Genomic DNA, 22,322 nt, shown 5'->3' with positions numbered 1-22,322 from the left:
CTACCAAGTGAGATACTAGGCTGCACTTAGGGAACAATGAAATCAGGCAAACCCAATTGTTTTAAAAATCTGTAATATAGTGCTGGACTTCCTTCAACTATATCCGAGCACAGTTATGAAGCTGCTGCATTTACTCTCTTCTCCACAGACAACAAACCAACTTAAAAGGGAACTTGTACTCTATCTTCTGCAGCCAAACAATAAAGATATCTGTGAAAGCTGAGAGCCCTCAGGCGTTGAGATGAATCCTTCTCTCTGGCAAAGGGAAAAAGATTTGACAAGAGGAGTAGAACCCCCCTGCCCCTACCTGAGATGTGTGAACATGCCTCAAAAGAATACCTGCCCAACTCAAAGTGACTCATCTTCCACTTCATCATCAAGACAGGCACTCTGCTAGCAAGGTAGAACAGCATCTGAAAAGTTATTTGCCTCATGTTTCCATGCTGAAGTTCACTCTGAGGCGAGCAATGAGAAAAAGGCTGCAAAACCCACGTACATGACTGCAATTCATTGCTCAGAGCTGGGCAGCCTGGCACGGGATGCAGAGCCCAGCATTATGCATTCCTCATTCAAGCCAAGCTCCTGGAAGCCCAGCGGAAGTTTGGCTTGAACAGGGACTACAGGCTATAGCTGGTAATAAAACATCAGATAATAGTGCTTTACGTGTCCAGAGAGGTGCTCTTTTTCTAAGAATTGCTTCACTTGTCATTGATTTTTCCACATCCTGCAAAATTAAATGCTAATTTTATTCTTTCCTCTTCCCCCTGGTCCCCTCCCACTCAATACTGATCTCCAGAAGGAGCTGGCAACACTGAACCTGCAGGAAAAGCCAGTGCTCACCTGGCAATCCTAAAAATTCAGTACTTCGAGGAAGAAGTTGAATGACATGGGTCAGATTAGGACAAGGGTAATGACTTCTGCATTTTTTTTTCCTGGAGAGATCATCTAGATTATTTGTGGTTATTCCTTAATTCAGCATTTTTGGTTTTGTGGTCAAATCTCTGAATATCTTCCCAATCAAGGTATTTTCTGGAATCAATTTTAAAGACTAAATGCATACCTAAAGTAACAGTCACTGTGATTTCCTGAACTCTTTTTTTGTATCTCTGTTGTTTTTGGTTTTTGTTTTTGTTTTTTTTTTCTTCTTTGTTTGTTTGGTTTTTGTTTTGGACAGCAGGGGTTTAATGTACTTTGGATAGGGCCATTAGAATATGAGAAACTGGTTTCTAAGTAATAAGATCTTGAAGAAAAAATGAAACTAAATTAAGAACAAAATTGAAAGTTCATTTAGCGACTAATGAAATTATCAGCTTTTCTATATGTTAATAGAGAGACATTTCAGATAAAAGAGTATTTTTATTTCCCTGCAAGACACAACAAGGGGATCAAGTTCACTAAAACTCATGGTGAAATCAAGACAAACCACAGCCATGTAACTTGCAATTTCTAGAGCATCTTGTATGAGAACAAGGTGTAGAACAGGGTTTTCTCTAAGCAATAGCCACTGGGCATGGAGTATGTTTGACAACATTTCAAACTTCTAATGCTTGTTCTACATTCCATCTGTGTTGAAATATTAAAAAAAAAAAAGCATTTATTGATAAAGGGCAGAACCAGATGTCTCTCACTAGCAATGAATTGCAGGCAAAGGCTGACACAGCCAAGCAACTGAATGAGCCAGGAAAAAAAAAAAAAAGATAGAAGAAGGGAATAGAACACTTCATTTTGTAGATTTTCAAATGCAGTTATCCTCTTCCAGAAGCTAATAATTTTCAACTACTAGGCCTGTTTCAAGCAAATGAAGTGCACTTATCTCACACTAGGCCAGAAACCATCACTGGACCAAGTGCCCCTGGAGTCAACAACACAAGTGGTAGGTCAAGCAAGCTGTGGATGTTTGGTTTTTTTTTTTTTTTTCATTTCTGAGCAATTCAGTGGTGCAAAGCTTTTGAGGAACAAGAAATGGGAAGAGCACTTACATATTAAGCAAGAAGACGTTGTCACGCCTTTGGAATTAAGAGGACGATGAATTTTCATTATTTTTCAGGGTTATGAAACAAAAGAGATCTCTTGTCAGCTGTGACTTCCAATCAGACTGGAGCTGCTTCAAAGCATATAGGAGGTAGGAAGGGAACACAAGGGAAAGCACAGTACAACCTGGGACTGAAAGGGTCGTAGTTCTGTCATGGAGACACCCAGCTACACACACCCGCTAAAGGGTGCCTGTGTCTGGAGATTCCTCTCAAAATCTCCACTGTTGTTTAGAAGTGAGTACATTTAAGTGGAAAGACACTGAAAAAGTTGTAAATTAATGTTGCAATGAATTGCTACCTATGACTGCTGGGACAGTGTTAGGTGTTTCTGCCAAGACTACATTTTCCTTGTCACACTAACCCACATGGAAAAAAGAAACAATAATAATAATGTAAAAAAAAAAAAAAATCTGTAGATCACTAACGCCATTTCCCTCAAAGAGCAATAGCTACATCTCTGGAATAACCATGGTTGTAAACTCTAAAACCCCAGGGTAAGATCCACACAACAATTTAAGAAATGAGCAGGGATGTGAAAATCATAAAGCAAAATTCTCAGGTCGCTGTTGCTGTTTCCCTGGCAAACCTGAAGTGGCTCACTATGCACAGGCTGAGGGGAAATCAAGGACATAAATTCCCTGCATGTTTCTCTGCAGAGGATGGGTCCATCCCTGATGCAGTGGGGAGCAGGGCACAACTGGGCACAGCTGGGCACGGTGTCTCCTTCCAGGGTAACCTGGACACAGCTCTCTAATTCCAGACTAAGCTGAGCAGAAGTGGGCAGGAGCACATCCCTTCCAGCCTAACCACAGCCTGGAGCACTCACAGGCATGGACTAAGTCTCTCCACAGTACTAAGCCCCAAGTCCTGCCCTCAGCTGTGACAACATGCTGCCCCTGATAGTAAGTGATGGGTGAAGTCACAACTGGTGCAGGATCTTTCTCACAGCTCTTACACCAATGTTTATTTCAGAGCATTGCTTTTGAACTTGACTTTAAGTATTGCCACCATTTGGCAGGCAAGGGAGAAACCATCCCAGGGCAGAGAACACACTCAAGATACTCAGCCTTCCTCAGCTGAGTAGTAAGAGGCAAGAGAACGCAGCTGTTCTCATCCATAGAAACTATTTTTTTATATTTGTGTAAATGGAAAGGAAAAAAAATTCACCAAACAGGCACTATTGGTACAGTAGGCAACTCCTTTGTGAATTGGCTCATTTAGGCATTAATTTAAACACAGTAATTAAGATTTAACACAAAACAGAAGCTGCTTTCAGATGTCATTTTGAAGGCCAGATGATCTCCTCTTTATTAATATTATAATTTTAAACTATTGTCAGCTGAATTTTCAAGAATCAAGCTGTGAGCAAAGAGAATACACTACTGAAGTGTGTCCTATTTACGTAACCCAGTCTCAATAAAAATGAGAGATTGATTATAAATCTGTGATACAGAGGATGGAGAACTGCACCACTAAATCTCAGGATGCTTTATCTGGACCTTAGGAGGGAATTTATACCTTCAGCATCTGCCATTCACCTTTTCTATTTAACACCATATGGAAGAACACAACAGCATTTAAGGCAACATATTTCTGAAAACCTTTATGAGAAAGCCAGCAGCTTACTGCAAATGAAAAATGAAATCCTGAAGGGAACACAAGCCCTTCTCCTCCTTTCCGCAGTCACAGGGAATGCAGGAACGTGTTGGAAAGCAATTAAAGTATGATGATTCTAAAGGGGAATAATTATTTCACAATTACTTGAGAACATTACATTTATTGCTCCAATTAGTTTTTATTTTCCAAATAGGCATTCTTGTTCCTTCATTTTTCTTGTACCTATGAAGGTTTTTCTTGTTCTCCCACTTCTTTGCTAAGGAAAGCTCAGCCTTGCTTTCTACTTATATTCTCCTGTTTTGTGACTTTAGCCTCTGGTTAACCTTGCCCTGCCACCAGTTTGTTTTAATCAAAGGAAATCATATGAGGAGATGGAATGTACTTTGCAACTATATGAACACACAAGAAATAAACCCCTATAGGAAACAGTGTGTGGAAACGAAGGAAAAAGAAAGAAAATCAAAACGTTGCCTCTCCACTTTAAAAAGAAGTTTTTATTTGTTTAAATAATAAAACAATGATTTCTCTGTAGAATATTGTCTTGCCCAAGTGTACTCTTTCTATTCCAGGTGCTTTTAAAAAAGAAAATATTTTGTACACCTTTCCCCTGTATCGATTTGGTCAAATATTTTTATATTAATCCATGAATTAATCATGAAATTTGAATAGTCCAAATGCTCATAAGATATCAAACATCCTAAAATGCCAATGAAATATTTAGAGTTATCAAAGTTGTTAGAGCAATCATAACTGATGATTAATTTGGATGATGAATACGTGTGGGGGAGGCTTAAACTTGTGAGATCGTATCATAGGAAGTGAAAGATATATTTAAATATTGATGTGCTAAGAGTTATCGTAGGTTAACTTCTGAATGAGATTCTAGAAAAGATGATGGGGAGAAGGACACCATGAAATTGTAATTACTTAATAGACATCCAAAGATATATTTTCCTTTCTGAAGCTTCTTGGCACCAGTCAAAAATTTTCTTCTTTTTTTGCTTTGCTTTTCCTCAAGGAATGTGGCCCAAGGAATCTGTCACACAAGTAATTTAAGTAAAAGTCATATTACTTAAAATAAAGCTATTACTGAATCAAAGATAGAATAAAGTGCCAGTATAAGGATGAGACTGTGGTCTTAAAAATACCTGTCTATTTTCAGTTAGAAAATCATGATTTGATATTCTAGATATAAAAAAGACCAGAAAGTGGGGGGAAAAAGAATTGACAGGATGTTGAGTTTCCCTGTAGTTAAGTTTAAAAACATGAATTTGTTATCTCCAGATTTTTGCTAAAAAAAAAAAAAAAAAAAAGTCCTATGTTGCAGCTTTACTGCAGTAAATGAAGTTTTGGATTTTAAAATGCAAGCATGTCCTGTGAATGATGACAGTTCTTATTTACTAAAGAGCAAGTACAAACAAAAAGTATCAAAAATTGGTCTTCACTGGCTTTTTAATCAGCATATTGCACGTATCTCAGATTTTGACTCATTTTTGATTAGAAGAGAAAGAAATTTAAAGGCTTAATATTTTTTCACATTATTGCCTTGTAACCCATGCAGTTGCACGCACACTGTTGATGCATAATGCACTTTATTGGCAAAAATTAAAGTAAAATTTGAGTTTGTTTCAGTAGTAAGAAACACTGATACTCATTACATGAAAGGTAATCCCAGGCACTGAAATGCGGAACATGGAATGGAAAAATCTTCTGTGGTATTGCGGAAATCAACATGGGGGGGTTACAACGAGGAGCATTTAATCCTCCAAGCAACCACTTCACAATCATCCAGTTGGCATGTACATGTGAGCCAGTGAAATCAGCAAATTACATTGAACTCAGATTTTATAACCTCACTTAGTAACCATTAACCCTCTCCTACCCTGTCCAGATACACACACACATTTCATCTGTATGTTTCACCTACGTGTGTCGGAGTGTTCTCCTCAGAACTGCCTCTTCCCCACAGTGCACAACAGCGGTCAAACAATTCCTGATCCTTCCCAGAGCACTCACCAAGCAGGGCTCTTTGCAGGCATTTACCATGGTTAGAGCATCTAGCTTGCCATCTGTCCTCAAAAACAGAAGTTCATACATTTTTATGCTTCATATCCTAGAGTATCTATTTTCCAATGACATGTCATTAATTAATTTTTACTAGTAAATTGCCATTCAGTCACTAACCAGGTACACTGATGCCATGCATGCAGTTTAATTATACACAGTCATGCTCAATGTATCTGATGCTCTATTTTATTTCTGTTTAGCTATATAGTAACAGCAGCAAAATTTGAAAGCGAGCAGCATTTAAGAGTCATTAACATTCTCACAGAGGTAAAAGCATTTTAACTTTGCAATTATCAGGCTGGCAGCTGACTTTCACACTAGGTATGCACTGAAAGTTATTCCTTGAAAAATCCCCTTTTTCTCTCTCATTGAAATAAAGGATGATTTTGAAAATAAATCCCATTGCAAATATTTTTTTAAGTGTGCAAAGAAGTGCAAGTGATATTGTATGCTACCAATTTCCCAAAACATCTGATATGCCACCGGCATATTAAAAAAACAAAAGTCTAGTTTTACCAATTTGTGCTGCAAAAGAGAAATGTTACAGGTACATTTCGCTAATTGCCTTGCTCCAAACCAAGAATTTCCTTTCTGCTAAAGAGTGAACTGAGCTACAGGAATGGCTGGAGCAGATGGCGAGGTTAAAAGTTTTGTGCAGCGTGGTAACTCGGAGCGTGCTCTCGGATGCTCCGCGCCACCCCGCCAGCGCTGCTGGCGGCTCGCCGCTCGCCTGGGGGGGCAGCTGAAGGGGAAGGTGCTCGTGTGCCCCTGACCCCTGATGCGTAATCAAACTGCATCCTCCTCAGCACTGATTAGTCCAGAGAGCTGGGGACTTGCAAATAAATACATGTCACCACTTGGCTAAGAAGGACGAGATAAAGATGGTTTTAAACAGCGAATGACAGAGTATTAGAAAGGCAGCGCAGCAAAGCTCTCGCACACAGCGTTTAGTTTCAAGACTATTTTTGTTAGGAATAGAAGCTCCCTGAGTTCATGGCAATTTAGCCTCAATATTAATTTGCATGCATGACACAGGGTCTCTTGAAATCATACCATCTCCACAGTTAGATCAGCAGCAAAGCAAGGTTTGGTTAATACAAGGAAGCACATCATGTCATGACCACTGATGATACAGGAGGCAAAGTTTTTTCCTTCAAGAGAGCACTTAGTTACCCCTCCCCCCCAAAAAAATGCATGAAGAACCAGCACCAACCCTACAAGGATTGTGCATTTAACAACTCTATTATCAAACTTCTGGATTTCAAGATCCACTTAGGAGCTGACATTTCTCTAGACTAATTTTTGTATCTTTGGACACACATTAAGCTCTGCATCTAATGAACACTGACTGTGTTTCAAGCTGTGTTAAGATATATTATGGATGCTTCAGAGAGAAAAGGAGTATGAAGAGAGCAATGCAGAAGAAATAGTTTGACGTGGTACTCCCCCACCTCGAGGGGTAAATTGGAGATAAAGTTATATAAGCTTAAGTGACAACAGGGCATCATCAGCCACAGTTAATAGTGCCTTTGAGCTTGGAGATGTTTGTTAGCAGGATCTTTTCTGACTGCCTGGAAGGACAGCAGGTAGAAAGTCTAATCAAAGCTGAGATGATGAAAACAAGGGGAAGTTTGGCTGTGGCAGGTCCCTACAGAGGGCTGCAGAGCAAGAGATACCAATGTTCAGCTGCTACTTTGTACCCTAATGGGCAAACATCTGCGATTCCTCTGCAAAACGGGAGAAATTGACAGCACTTGTACCAAAACTGACTAACGCAAATAAACTCTGGGATTTTACAATGGGAAGAGCAAAACACAGCACAGAACACCTTTGAATCTAAGACCACAAATTTAAGACAAGAGGCAGCGTTTACACACTTTGCTGTCCTTCAAGGACTATAAAAATAGTGTAAGTCATCTGCACCAAGTAGCTTCCCCCCTGACTCTTGCCCCTCTCCCACACACTCACTAAACCTCAGCTGTCTGAACAACTGGTCACTACTGAATGTCTCCATGCAGAACACTGCTGCTGCAAGGGAAAAGCATTCCACCTCTGAGAAAGTTTGGTTACCGGTAAAAAAGGCAATAAAAGTCTGAATAGCCTTAGATGGGGGCACAGTATGCAACCTGATTTGTGCAAATTGCAGGTGACACTCTCTGATGCACATACGGGTTTATTTACACTTGTAACTTAAGTGCTGCCTCAACCAGAACAGCTTCAGTGCAGAGTCAATGCCAAAGCCTCTCGCTTCTTTCTAATGTAACTCAAACCACGTTTGTCATCCCGATGAAAGAAAAAAAAAGCAACAAAATAAAAGATATTTTGGATACTGTAAAACAATACAGCACAGTTCTCACACTTCGTATCTTTCAGCAGATGTCTATTTCATCATTTCTAGCTTTTACTTTTTCATACAAGGCTTAGGTTACCTGAAAATACCTGCCAATTGGCAATGCCCAAGAGAATGATAATAGAAACTTTCAGACCGAGATTAACAGAGCAGAGCCGGGCTAGGGGAATACTTCTCCTTCTGAAATTCCAGCATTAAGCGCCTTCCAATACATCTCAGCCCCACTTCAACTGCATGTAAAACAACCATCCTCACCCTAATTAACACTCGCTGTACCAGGCAGCCGTCGGGGACGGTACGGGGGGGGGGGGGGGGGGGGGGGGGCAAAAAAGCCCCCCAAAACCGCCAAATCCTTGCATTCTGCCTGGTACTCCCAGTGGATGCTTAGTATTTCATCTGAATTTGAAAACTGATTAAAATTTGCCGGGGGGAGGGGGAACATCTTTATTCTGCCGGCAAGGGGTGCTAAGACACGGGTGGGTCCGGGCTGCCTGCAGGGGACAGGTGTCTGTGGAGGGCTCCGCTGGGCACGGAGGGGAGAGCGCTCAGCTACGCGCGACCGACGCGCGTTTCTCCACGTTGCATCATCATCATCATCATCATCATCAGCCGATAACCCCCGCGCCCTCCGGCACCGACCTGCGGGACGCCGAGCACCCCGGGAGGGGGCACGACACGGAGACCACCAAGTGACTTGGCAAGGGGGGGTGGCTGGGGGTACGAGCCCCCCTTCCCCTCCGCGGAAGGGCGGGCGGTGCGGGAGGGAGCCGGCCGGAGCCCGGGGCTCGGTGCCGGGCGGTACCCGGGGCCGGGGCGGGGGGGGACCCGGCGGCAGCCCCGCCGCCACTTACATTCTGTCAGAGACCAGCAAGCGGCCGTCGACCATCATCTCCGGAAGGAAATCCAGCTTGAACGAAGAAGTCATGCTGGGCTCCGGGGGCGCCGCGGCGGTCGGCGGGAGGATGCGGCGGGGCGCGGCGGATCCCACAACTGCGCCGGGCGGCGGAGCGGCAGGCACAGGTGCGGAGGCCTCCCCGCGGCAGCCGCCAGCCCCGGCAGTTGTCACATTTCTCTCCCCCTCTCGGTTTTTTCCGCCAATCCCCTCCGAAATCGACTGCTGAGGCAACTGTCGGTGGAGCGCCAGGTGCTGAGCGGGGAGGCGGAGCCATCTCCCCGCTGCGGCTCCCCGTTAACCCCTGCGCCCCCGCCGCCCCGGGAGAGGCCTATTGCCGCCGCCGGCCCGGGGGCCGCCCGCCCGGGGCTCCGCGGCTCCGCCCGGCGCGGCTCCGGGGGCGGCGGGACCCGCCCGGCGCCTCGGCAGCGCTGCCCGGCCCCGCGGCCGTGAGGGGCGAGCCGAGCCCGGCGGGGCAGCGGGCCCGCGGCGCGGACAGCCCCGGGCGGGCTCTGCCCCCTCACACGGGCACGGCGCTCCCCGGCGCGGCCGGAGCCGGCCTGGGGGCACTGGGAGTGTTTGGTCGGGTTCTGGGTGCAGGCTGTCTCTCCACTCAAACTCCTGCCATTCAGACCTTGGCAGTCTTTTGAATGCTCAGAGTGATGTTACTGGCTGGCGAGAGACCGGTAGTAACTCTGTCCTCGCTGATCAGAAAGAGGGATTTAAATAACTAATGTAAATAACTAATGACGGAAAATCCTTTCTCATGGCTGTAACCTCCCGAAAACCCGCTCGCAACCTCGCTGCTCTCAGATTTGGCCGCGCACAGAAGTGTCACCACCAAGACGCGCACAAAATTCCACACATACAAATAGCTGGAGGCCCCCCCTCCACGCCACCGCCCCCTGAAAATCTGTATAAATTTTCCTTTCCAACTCCAAGACCTACTTGCATCAATACAAAGCCGCTCCAGGCAAAAAGAATATTAACATATTTACGAAGATTACTAGGTGATCTGAGCAGTCTAGACAGACAGAACGTTCCTCTCCATTGTGTGTGCTTCTCCATCTGAATCTCTCTCTAGATTTTATAATTTGATTTGTTATGGGTAATCAACACTTGCAAAAAGTAGCAAATGCAAATTAAGACCTACTATGCTTAAACTTTGCAAAGAGCATTCTAATATAAAAATTAAATTGACCCATAAAGAATGTGTTATCAGTCAGGCCAAGTTTTATTTAAATTTTTACCATTGTTGATTTGATAGGAAAAAAAATACAGAATGGGCAAGTTTTTAGAGTCCAGTTTATTGCACTAAAAGACTTACCAATTTTAAAGAGTTAAAAAGGAAGAAAACCCCCTCAGGCTGCTAAAATTTTTGCCTACTTTGCAAGACTAAAGAAAGAAAAGGTTCACTTGGCCCTCAGCATAATCCCCGTAGGACAGCTGCAATCCTGAACAGATATCTATAGTGTTATTAATCTGCTCTCCTCTATATGTTCGCATACTGTCCTCGTCACCATGGCACCTAAACATCCCCATAGAAAGGCACAAAGCAAAGCTATGGCTCCTCTTGACTAAATTCATGGTGATTCCTTTACACCACCCATCCATCACAGCGCAGGACTGACTATACAGTGGATAAAAAAATTAAGTGCAAAGTCCAAATGAAAGGAGAAACCAGCACAACTTTCTCCAGCTGGATGCAGCCACCTGGTCTTTGATCTGAGGCCTCCATGGTGGTTAATCCGGCCCAGAGCAGAGTTGGATTAACTTTCAATTTCAAAATCTTGCCACTGCAGAAGGGACAGGTTTTAGCTCAGAAGAAATACGGGCAGCTCAGTGAGGATGAAGATATTCTGTTAACTAAGAAGTCTCCACCCCCACTTCCCCCTGTGCGGCTGGATCTGCACCTCTTCATCACAAGTTTTTTTGGTACATGCTAAATCGAAGGGACTTCAGTCTCACCAGCCTGTCACTTCCAAGGACCACAGTCCCACTGCTGCTGACTGAAAAGTAAATCCACGCTTCGCACAGGATGCGAAGAGGGAGGAGGAGAGGATCACAAATAATTTTGCTTAAAATCTGCATACGGAATAGAGAGATCTTTATAAATTTGCCCCATTATGCAAGGTGTAAGTGCTTAAAAATGCTTCATTAAAACGTATGTTCTTTTGAAATATTTATTTTCCTTTTAATTACATGTGAATTAGCTGGAAGAAGCTGTAGGGAAGCCCTCTTACTGACTTAAGCCTTCTCAGCAGTTTGTTAAATTCTAGCCTCAAATCCCTTGAGGGAATAGTGGATTCAAAGCAGCTTTTAATCATACTATAAGGAGGGTGAAGTAGTATGTAAGTAGGTCATAGAGAAAGCATTACAAGTGCATAGGTTATTGCTTTATTTAACAACTACAGTGTAACACACTTTTCAAAGCACATTTGCTTTTGCCATTTAAAAGTTAGAAGCAGGAACAGGGTCAAATGCAAAAAGGAACCCTTTCTATAAAAGATACGGAGATACGACTCAAGGAGAGCTTAGAGGGAAAAATTGCATTCGAATAATTTGGTTCTCAAACATAAATTATGTAGTGTCTATGTATGAATTAACTCTCGATGGCAGAGGGTAAGTGGCAAGAAACAAAAAATCCTGATTGTTTCACACACTCTTACAGGCTCAGCTCTGTTATTTGTAACACTAATGCCATATTCTTGACTAGCACATGTGAACAAAATAGCAACTTCTATTAAAAATTAAGGGAAAAGTGGAAGCTCTGATGTGTTGCTACAGTACAGAGGGAAATGGGAAGTGAGAGTGGCAAGTAAAACTGCATTTATTTTCACAGCATAAATCAGACAATGGCTCTAAACACTGGCTTAGAGGAGCTGCATTATTGCTGCCCACCAATATTAAGTTTTTCAACTGGTGGAGCATATGGCAGTTTTGAGGGAGGAACCTAGAATTTGGCATCATCAGTTCTTGGGCTTTAATCCTATTCCAGCTACAAATGCTGCCTCCTATCCCTCCTCCCCTCATTTCAGAGGCCCAGACCCTGTTTGGCTTGTTTACTCTGTGTCCCTCAGTTTCTCCATCCATCTGAGCAGGGCAGATGAAGCAGTTTCACCTCACCTTTGCAGATTAGTCACTGTTCAAGCAGCTTTTCAAACACAGAACTGCATACAATTTCTCCAAACAACTCAACCTTTGAAAATTGCACACCTCTTCAGAGAAAAAAAATGAAACAAACCAAGAAAAAAACCCAAAAAGTTCAGCTGCAGAAGGCCAGGACTGAGCTTGTGTGTATGAGCTCACTCTGACATCACTGCCTGTGGCTTCTTCAGTGAGTGACAAAGAGAGAAGACACCCCCTTCCTTTCCAGATCCCAGAGCCAAATCCAGAGTGGAGCTCACATCACATCCCCCCTCCAGACCCCCTCCTCACCCTATAATTAATTGCCATTCTTCTAATCAACTTGCCCCCAAGTTTTGGGCCAAGGAAATGCTACTGTTGGAAGCACTTCAAGGGAAAGTTTCTGAATGACTTCACTCTCTCCCAAGCCTGCAAGGCAGTATGAAGAGAGTTCAAATCCTCTGCTTTATTCCCCCCTAAGCCAATGAACATGCTTGGGATTCTGCTTATCTCTGGCATCAAAGCAAGTTTCTAACAGAGGCAGCAGAAGCAGGGCTCAGCGACCACGGTGTAAATTTGGAGCGGGCTCGAATGACTCCAGTGGAATCACTCAGGATCTTCCACTAATGTGAGGGGAAGCAGGAATCTGATCCAGCTAGAGTTGGTGAATGCAAAGGAGGTGGTTGCTATCTTCCACAGAGAAATAACCTTCCAGGCAAGCCATGAGCCTGGAAGTAGTGGTGTGACTAAGAGCAGGCAGTACTAAGAGCATTTTGGTTTGTGTAATGGGATGTGAGCCTACCTGCCTACAAGGGAGGGAGCCCATCAGCTTAACTCTTAGTAGCAGACTTCTGGAGGGACAAGAAGGGGAGGGGGCATGAAGAAACAACAAAGCAAAGCACACGAGCACTTGGGCAGGACTACAGAATGGTGTAAAAATCATTAACAATTAGAGCAAAAAGTAGTGCATTTCCTTGAATGGTAAAAAGTAATGGGTACAATTCTAGACCATTTTACCATATGTGATTACCTGGAACAAAACTGTCTTTGTCAGTTATGTCTAATATTGGAATAAAAATTTGAATTATGAAATCTTAACCTTTCAGTAGGGATTTTGTATTTACAAAACCAGTCTTCCATTCATTTTGAGAAATAAAATAACCTGCATATAACTGAAATCCTCTTAAAAAGAAAATGAAAATATTGGTTAAAGGTGATCAATGAATTTTAAGTATTTAAAATAGTGCTTGTGTGACTCCCTCCACTTCCGTAGGCTACTGTACCTCATCAGTAATCTTCAGAAATAAACGTCATTTAAAATTAGTCCTGTGAAAAGGTCCCTCAAATTAAGCATTTCTAGAGCTTTCACTTGAAGCGCATTGATATTATGTAAACTTGGTTGCTATAGTAAAACTTCCCACTCACTTCTCTTTTTTTTTCTTCCTATTTTATACCAGTGATGAGGTGATTTCATCCCACTGTGGGTAAAGGGCCTTTGTTCCCTTTTGTGGGTAATAACTCAATCTTTCCGAAAACAATTAGGCAACAAATTGTGGCACAGGGCGGATGCTACATGGAATGGAGGGTTTTTAGGAAAGGCCTTTAATTTAACACCCTCCTTTGTGAACAGCACCAAATACACAGGACAGTCAATCATCACCCTCAGGTCCAGTCCTGCACAGGGCTGGTGCTGAGCAGAAGCTGCCCAGTAACCTCTGCTCCAGCTGGGCTGTCCCTGAGCTCAGCACTACATTAAGAGAATACTGAAGGAAACCAGAAACAAGCAAATTTTTGGAAGACTTAAGTCTTCTTGTCCTGTTGTTTATTTGCAATCCAATTGAAGAGCATTACTATTGATCCACAGGTGTTACCTTTGTGTTAGTGCCTTGTGCATATAGACACAAGACTAAGGCTTTTGTCAACCCAGTATTATCTTGACTTGGCAACAGACATTTTTTTTTAATTCTTCATTTTTTTTTTTAATGGACTCCCTTATCTTCTCACCTGCTAACTATCAACAACCACTCCCCAAAAAGGAGAGAAACTGGGGTACTGCAAACACTGACCAGACCTGATTTCCTACTAGAGAACAGACATGTTATTTATGGTAGAAAAAGGCACCTTTCCAAACAACCCTGGAAGAGGGAACTGAATAGTCTTGGATTTGGCTATTATATTATCTTCATGTGAAAACCTACGACTTAGGACAGGACAAGTCGCACATCTGGTGCTCTTGTGTTGCTCCATCCTCACAATATGCTCCACCTATTCCTTCAAAAAACAGAAGAAAAAATCCACTGTAACTAAAAATCTTCCTCCCTGCCATCTACACTCACAGAAGAACTGCTGGAGACACAAAAATCTCTCTCATTTTATATAAATTTGAGTTTTCTGGAGATTTTTGCCATTCTGGAGAAGCTGGTTATTGGGAAAGAGGCAGGATGAAGGAGGTAGATGGTGAGGATGGCCTGGATCAGGAGGTGATGCTGGAGGGCATCTCCAACTCCAAACACCACAGGCAACGATAAGTGTGAACTTCTAATGTGGCATCAGCAAAGAAAGAATGTGAGTAAGGGACATCAAAAGAGACAAGAAGCCAAAAGGAGACTTATTTTTAAAAACAAAATTTAAAGACATCTGAGGGGCTTATTACAATATCTGCATTAACCTACTGCACTCCACTTCTAGCATCAAGATCCTTATAAACTTAACCTTCATCCTCACTTCTATCACGTGTTTTTCTTTCTTTTACACTGCAAATTATTGGCTTTCACCTTAAACACAAATTGTGGCATCTTTAAGGCAGGAAATTTCACAGGTCTCATTTTTTTCATTTGCTCATTAAGTGCCTAGCATACATGTCAATCCTCAAAAGCAACAATCACCCTGAAAATACGCAAAGAAGCTATCTTTGTTTCACAGACAGAAACCATTAAATATCAGTCATGAAGGACACAAAGAAAAGGCTCCAGAAGTAACTATAAGGCATTTGGATGTACAGAAAATTGCACCATGCCTGGTTTTAGTAGTTTGGGGGTTTTCCCCCTTAAATTAATGGTGTAAGAATTACCACATAAAGCAGATCAAAATGTCCACCTAGCCCATGACTCTGCCTCTGATAAGGGATGGAAGGAGAAAAAGCATGAATATGGCAAGTGATCATTCACACCTTCCAGCAGCTGGTGGCTGAGGGACTTCCTAGAATCAAGAGTGACATCTGAACCATGATGTTTAACAAGTTCAAGTCACTGATTCAGTTTTCCTACAGATTCTCTGTCCGAGAGGAACATTGATGAAATCAATGATTATTTTTTCCAGATATACCTGTTAATTGTGCTGTTCTTAACAATTTCAGGGATTTGGGGCTCAGTACAACAAAGAGGAACATTGATTTTCTTTTCTGAACCAAATAATATAACCCAACTTAGTGTTTAACATACAGTGTTTCACTTTGAAAGGTCACAATAATTCATCGGCAACTTTTAAAGAAAAACTCAACCCCTTGACACAAAAACTTTGTAAGGGACAAGTGCTGGAACCATGAGGTTCTTGGGGCAGGCATCTAGTTAGGCATTGTTTTGTGAGAAAGGCTCTTTAGGAAAAATTTTGGTCACTTTGGATTGCTTTATTGAGGGGTGGGGGTTAACTGAGTTTAATGTATGTTCATCAGCCGTGCACAGACAAATCTCCATATGATTCATTGGAGCAGCACTGCAGAACACCTGGTGTTGCCAATGCAGTTCTGTTAGTGTTTTGTTATTTTTAAAGGGGTTATATAACTCTCTCATTAAAATTAAATGTGGGCTGAAATGATGCAGGCAAATTCTCAAGCTTCAGAGTGAGCTTCTTCCTCACAGTTTAGCAAAAGATAAATCTTTTTTAAGCAGAAGAGAAGGAAAATGAAATCAAGAGGTTGTACCACTGAATTTAGAGTCTCTAAAATTTTAAATTTTCTGATAATTCTCTGTTTCTTTTCTAGAAGCCCTCAATCCCTCAGATGCTGACCTGCAGCTTCCAGGGAGGGCATGTGCTGGATTTGAATCTTAAATTCAGTCTGTAGCACAGCCATCCTATCATCCACAGGTATCTGCACGTGCGAGGTTCAATTTCCAGATGATCTGTGTTTGAATACCATTACTTTCCACTCCTCCATTTAATTTCCCCTATCGTCTCTCTGATTTTCTAGATTTTTTTTTCCCTCTTCCTCAAACTCTCTGCTCTCTCTTCCTCCTGGTGACAGACTGTTGTCTGGCATCCTCAAAGGCTGCTCTTGAGGATGACCTGCTGATTTGCTGCCATGGGAACTCCAGAGCAAGGACAGCATTTACCCCTCACACACTGAAGGGCACAAGCAACAGTTCCTTGTGCTGCCCTTCTCGCTGGTTAAAGTTTGCCCTCCTCTGTTTCACAAGGGTCATTGGAAAGCTGTGCCTTAAATAACCAGAGTGTTGCAGCCTCTGCAGTGTCCAGCAGCAGCTGAATTATTCGGAGGAAGGTGGAAAAGTCTAATAACCGATGTGAGTATGCAAACTGCTTTTCAAAACTAGTGGAGAAAAAGCTTGGGCAACAAAGCGTGAGAGTTGAGGAAAAACCCTCTGTCATATAATTGCAAAAAGCATTATATTCATATAAGTGTTGTATTTAAAACTTCATGAGCAATTTTATTGGTAATTTTATTTCTTTGAATCAGAGAGAGTTAACTTAAAAATGGGTTGTTTTACCTGAATAAGGGACACAGGGTAACTCATCAGCACACTGAGTGTGCTACATGGAGAGATAAACAAGTAGTTCTCTCCATTCCCCTACCCCCAAACACAATTTTGTGTGTTTTAATTGAAATTGAAGGATCATTTTTATTTGGCTGCATTTTACAGGGCAGCTTGTGATCCACGCTGTGTCAGCCTTGTCAGTGCACTGGCAGATTTGCAGCCCCTCAGTACTTTCCTGCAAGCACAGGCTCATAACAGCCTAATCCAGTAACGTGGGCTTAATGCACAATATAATTTCACGAACCACCTAGAAAGTGAGTGCAAATCTGGGAGTCAGTGCTTTCCAGAAATGTCATTTAAGTCATTAGTTTAGAAATGCTGAAGATGGATCTGACTGATATTAGCCCAAGGAATGGTCACTGATCCTTATACTATCAGAGAAAATAAAGTTGTGTGTGAGAGCAGCTGAAATCCTTTTTACATCCCGCTCGAGCTGATTACTAGTTATGCTATCTCAGTCTCAAGACTGGAGTGAGAGATGAGAAAATTAGAGTCCAGATCAAGATTTATACAAAATTTGGGAGAATTCCTGACCATTTCCATCCAATAAAGATAGTTAACCTTCAGTGCATCATTAACTTACTGAGAACAGTACTAAAGCGACTTTAATTGACACATTTGCTTCTGCTGCAGGGTGAAATAACACAGAAGCAATACAAAACATTAAAAAAAATGTATATAAAAAAAAGCTTTTTGTCACAGCAAGAATGTTAGAGGGGGAAAACAAAAAAAAAATCCCGTTTTTATTTCCTCTGTGAGGATGCCAGCAGTCTTGTTTCATAAACTCCAGTGATTCATCACCATCCCAGGCAGCCAATCATTCTGCAGGTCAAGTAGAAATGGGCTGTAGAGCCAGCAACTCCTGCTGCCCTGATAATGCATGTCATTCCAGGCATGGCGACATGCTTTCTCAACAACTGCCATTTTCAGTTACCTTTTCTATGGCTGACATACAAGTAAATGTGTTGGAAGCAGTAAAACAGTCATAGGAAAACAGTTGCAAAGACAAATAGCACCTGCACGTGATAATCTCTAATGTCATTAGAAAGGAAAGAAAGATGTGTTTTGAAATAGGATTTCTCTCCTCTGAAAGCATCCCTTGACTTGGGGGGTTATGTGTGTGTGCGTGACTGACAGGGGGCTTTCTGTAGGTTTTTTTTTCTTGAATTAACATCCAGACATTCGTCTTGGTTAAGAGATACAACTAGAGGAAAAGGAAAAAAACCCCAAAACCCAACAACAAAAACCAATGCAAAACTCAAACACCCAGCATTAAATATAAAATCTTGCAAGTCACTTGTGGAAAAGGTTTTGTACAGCTGGATTTTGTTTGAATTCAATAATGCTAACTTCTCTAATTGAGGGAAAATAAAAGGATTCTCTTCAGTAATTTCTTTTTAGTCTTTATTCCTTGTCATCTAACTTACATTTCATTAACTCCTTCTTCAATAACTGTCCTCTGAATCATATGTAGTTGAATACTGTTTTGCAGATGGAAACTGAGTGGGAGTTTTAAGGGCACAGGATTATAGAAATACACACCCTCAATGAAAAATGTTTAAATTTAAGTGCATACATGTATGTATGCACACATATATGTATGTATTGGTAACAGAGCATGTGTAATTTATATACATGTACCATGTAAAGTCCCTGTGCCTGAACACAAATAGAGGAAAAAAAACCTGTTCCAAATAACAGTGCAGGAACCAGATTTCAAATGCATAAGATTATCCATATTAATTTATGGTAATCTACAAATGAATGCAGCAGAGACAGTACAGGTTATCCAAAATGGTACTTGCATTTATTGAGAGACGACCACAAAATATCTTCACGACAGATTTAGTTGCATCTTCTAATACCCCCTGAATTAATATCATGCAAAATACAAAGTACAAGCTAGGTTTCCCCTTTGGAATGACTGGCTCTTGAAATGCCAAAGGAAAGCCAAACGTTTCTCTCCACACAAAGTCCTCTTAGACATCTTGCTTTCAGATTTCATCAACTTAGGTGTTTTCAGGGCTGTAAGCAGTGAACTTTCCATCAGCAGCATCTTCAGCTAATTAACCCTCCTGATTACAATAATTAGTATTGATTCACTCCTGAATGACTTCTTAAGTATTCAAGCACAATCTACACTTGCAGTAAAACTTCTAGATATGAATATTAATTGAACACTTGCTTTGTTTTTCAGCCCCAAAGGTATAGTTTGCAATCTTATATAGAATAGAATCATAGAACGGTTTGTGTTGAAAGGGACCTTTAAAGGTCATCTACTTCCAACTCCCATGCCATGACAGGGACAGCTTCAAGCAGATCAGGTTGCTCAGGGACATGTCCAGCTTGACTGTGAATGTTTCCAGGGCAGCCACCACCTCTCTGTGCAACCTGTTCCAGTGTTTCACCAGCCTCATTGTGAAAAATTTCCTCCTTATGCCTAGCCTGAATCAACACTGTTTTCGTTTAAAGTCACAATCCCATGTCTCATACCAGCATGCCCTGCTAAAAAAATCTTTCCTATAAGCCCCCTTTAGGTACTGAAAGGCTGCTCTAACATCTCCCTGGATCCTTCCCTTCTCCAGGCTGGACAACCACAAGTCTTTCATCCTGTCTCCTTAGGGAAGGTGTTCCAGACTGACTGCTTTTGTGGCCCTCTGGATCTAATCCAACTGTTCCATGTTGAGGACTTGTTGAGGACTCCAGACTTGGAAGAGGTACTGCAGCTGGAATCTCATGAGGGTGTGGTAGATGCAGGGAATCACCTCCCTCGACCTGCTGGCCACCCTTCTCCTTCTGCAGCCCAGAACACATTTGGCTTCCTGGGCTGTGAGTGCACATTGCCAGCTCACATCCAGCTTTTCACCCCCAAGTCTTTATCTGCAGGGCGGATCTCAATCCCTTCATACTTAAATTTGATAACAGAAACATGTCAGTGTCATCCTCTCTGAACAAAGAAAATATTAGCATGTTGATGATTGTGGCTCATGAATGTGAAAGTAATTAAATAATAAATAAATACACACAGACTCCAGGCTAATAAATGAATATAATTCAATTCCATATCCCTATGGAAGCATGGAAAGCCATGTCCCAGGCTAAGACTTGTCTTGCTCTTTCTCTAACAGGTAGGACTGAAGGTGTTCATGTTTTGACATTACACGTGGTCACTGCAAGAACAAATAACAACTCATGTAGAGTCTGAATTATCTCTCTTAGCTCTGTTGTCGAAACAGATGTTGCCAAGTTTGACAACTACAAGGCACCACATTGCTTTGTGAATGGGTGAGATTCAAAGCAGGCAGCACTGAGGACACCTCTATGCTCAGGCATAAGATCTCTAAACCTATGCAGTCTTTCAAAAGCCATTACTTTCGTTAAACATGCTAAGAAATTACTCGTGTTACAGCTTTGCTTCACCTTCTTTGATGTTAATAATAATTGTTATGGCTCAGAAAGCAATATTTCAGTAAATATGCATAGAAAGATTATTTTTTTTAGTAGGATTCACACAAACTAATTCAAAAATCAGTCTTTGATGTGAATGCAATGTAAGAAAATACCCTTAGAAAAAACCAAAATAATTTTCAATCCAAGACAAAAAAAAAAAATCATTGTATATGTATTTTATGCAACATTTTATCTGAAAACATAGAAACTACAGTAAGTTCAGGAGGACCTCACCTGTGAGCAGAGTGCTTAGGGAACAGTTATAGGATTGAATAGTCCTTAAAAGTGGTGGCTGGTTTTGCTGCCCAGGTGTCTGTTGGTAGCTGCTACAGAAATGGCATTCCCACTGCTCTGGGCTATCCCTGAAGGGGAATTTCCGCATAATTGAGAGTGAGGGACTCACTTTATTGCCACTCACAAAGGGCAGTAGCTGCTAGAAAGCTCAGGCTGCTGCAACATGACATGATAGAAAAATAACTTTATAAAAACATGCCACTGTTTCCACCCTCCAGTTCAGGCAGAGCAGAGCGGTTGTGAATGAGTTAATGTTTGTCTTGAAAGAAGTTCTCCCAAGGAAGTGAATTATGTCATGGTCCCATAATATTAAACACCATCCTTGCTTTCTTCATGTTTGTGCACAACACACAGCATGCAAGCACCTGATAATCCATAACCTCTTGGCTTCTCAAGAAGTATTTTATGTGATATTACATTTTTGTTCACATAAACTCCTTGCTATTGATTTATACCATCTCAAGTCTCATGGGAAGAAGACACAATGACAAAAAAAAATGCAAAACAGCATAGCAAATATTCAGTCTCCCCACCAAATATTTTTGTGTTGAAATGTATGCTTTAGAGAGCTCTGATTGCTACCGATAAGTCTTCAATGTCTTTTTGTTTTAATTAAGGGGTCTAAGAGACCCCTCAACCATATAAATCATGCACTAGAGTCCAGTTTTTTAAAAAAAGCACAAAATCTCTACTATTAATTGATCAAAGCAAAAACCAGAAACCACTGATAAATAAATCTTTTCTCACACAAAATCATTAAACTTATTGCTAAAAGCAATACATTTACTTAACATGTAAAGTATTTAAAGACTTTAAACAGTTTAAGAAACTCCACAGAGTAATGACAATTCATTTTATTTAAGACATAAGCTACTGTCCAAGTAGTAACTCAAATTTTTTCAAAAGCTTTGTAACAATTTTTTCTCACAATGCATAAAGTTCATTTTTCCAAATTCAAACTCAAAATTTTTAACTGTTTTAATGCTAAACTATGGTTCTCTAAACAGAAAGATAATGTAAGAAATGTCATATGAATAATTTGTCTGATTTGGATAGGAATCATTCAGGTAAATTATTCTGTCTGACCTTAAAAATTCTAATGTATAAAATGTAATAAAAATGGAAAGTCACATGGGCTCCTACTCTGAGATCTAATTTATCATTTTTATTGCATTTTCATTATCTAAACAAAATTAGAAACAGTATCTTCAAAACAGCAGTTAAAGTTGATACGATCGGGCATAAAATCAAGCAAAGGCACATTTGGCAAGTATGTATTTCCCAGATTGACAGCAGTATTGTAAGCTTTCAGAATCAATAAGTTTTCTCACCACTGTTAAAGGAGAGGTTAGTAATAAATCTGCAACTTAATGCAATAGCCATAATTGTAAGATACAAACCTCCCCCTCCCTGCCCTATTAGCAGCAGATATGAACTGAAACAACCACCACAAAACAGGCAACGCACTTTATATTCTACTGTACACACAAAAAGATTAAGGGAAATGAAAAAGGGGCTGAGAAAAGGAAAGGAAAAAACCCCCAAAACAACCCAAACCACCCCATCGCCAGACATACATTAAGCTAGTTTGACAACACCATTGTTCAGCTGTCCCATTGTCAGACCAAAAGATGTATTCAATGCTACAACGTCTGCTAGCAAATAAACAAAAGACTACATTTTTCAAAGCGGGGTGCCAATTCCAGCATAATTCTGTGTTTGAG

The 22,322-nt window shown here is 41.4% G+C and overlaps 1 protein-coding gene across 14 annotated transcripts in view; it reads right to left on the bottom strand.

Annotated features, from left to right (window-relative positions):
- CELF2 (CUGBP Elav-like family member 2) overlaps positions 1-22,322 on the bottom strand; it is a 545,552-nt gene that overhangs the window by 234,566 nt on the left and 288,664 nt on the right. The window contains exon 1 of one of the 14 annotated variants that reach the window (XM_064421750.1): positions 8,919-9,241. The exons of 10 other annotated variants lie outside the window; for them this stretch is intronic. In XM_064421750.1, coding sequence (XP_064277820.1) covers positions 8,919-8,992 — 74 coding nt within the window. In that variant the 5' untranslated portion in view covers positions 8,993-9,241. Of the gene's footprint in view, positions 1-8,918; positions 9,242-22,322 lie in introns of those variants that run through there. 3 more of the 14 variants (XM_064421749.1, XM_064421751.1, XM_064421758.1) reach the window with 3 other exon arrangements.

This window comes from Passer domesticus, chromosome 5 (genome assembly GCF_036417665.1).
Source record: "Passer domesticus isolate bPasDom1 chromosome 5, bPasDom1.hap1, whole genome shotgun sequence".
Lineage (NCBI taxonomy): Eukaryota > Metazoa > Chordata > Aves > Passeriformes > Passeridae > Passer > Passer domesticus.
This window is presented reverse-complemented; position numbering and strand designations above follow the sequence as displayed.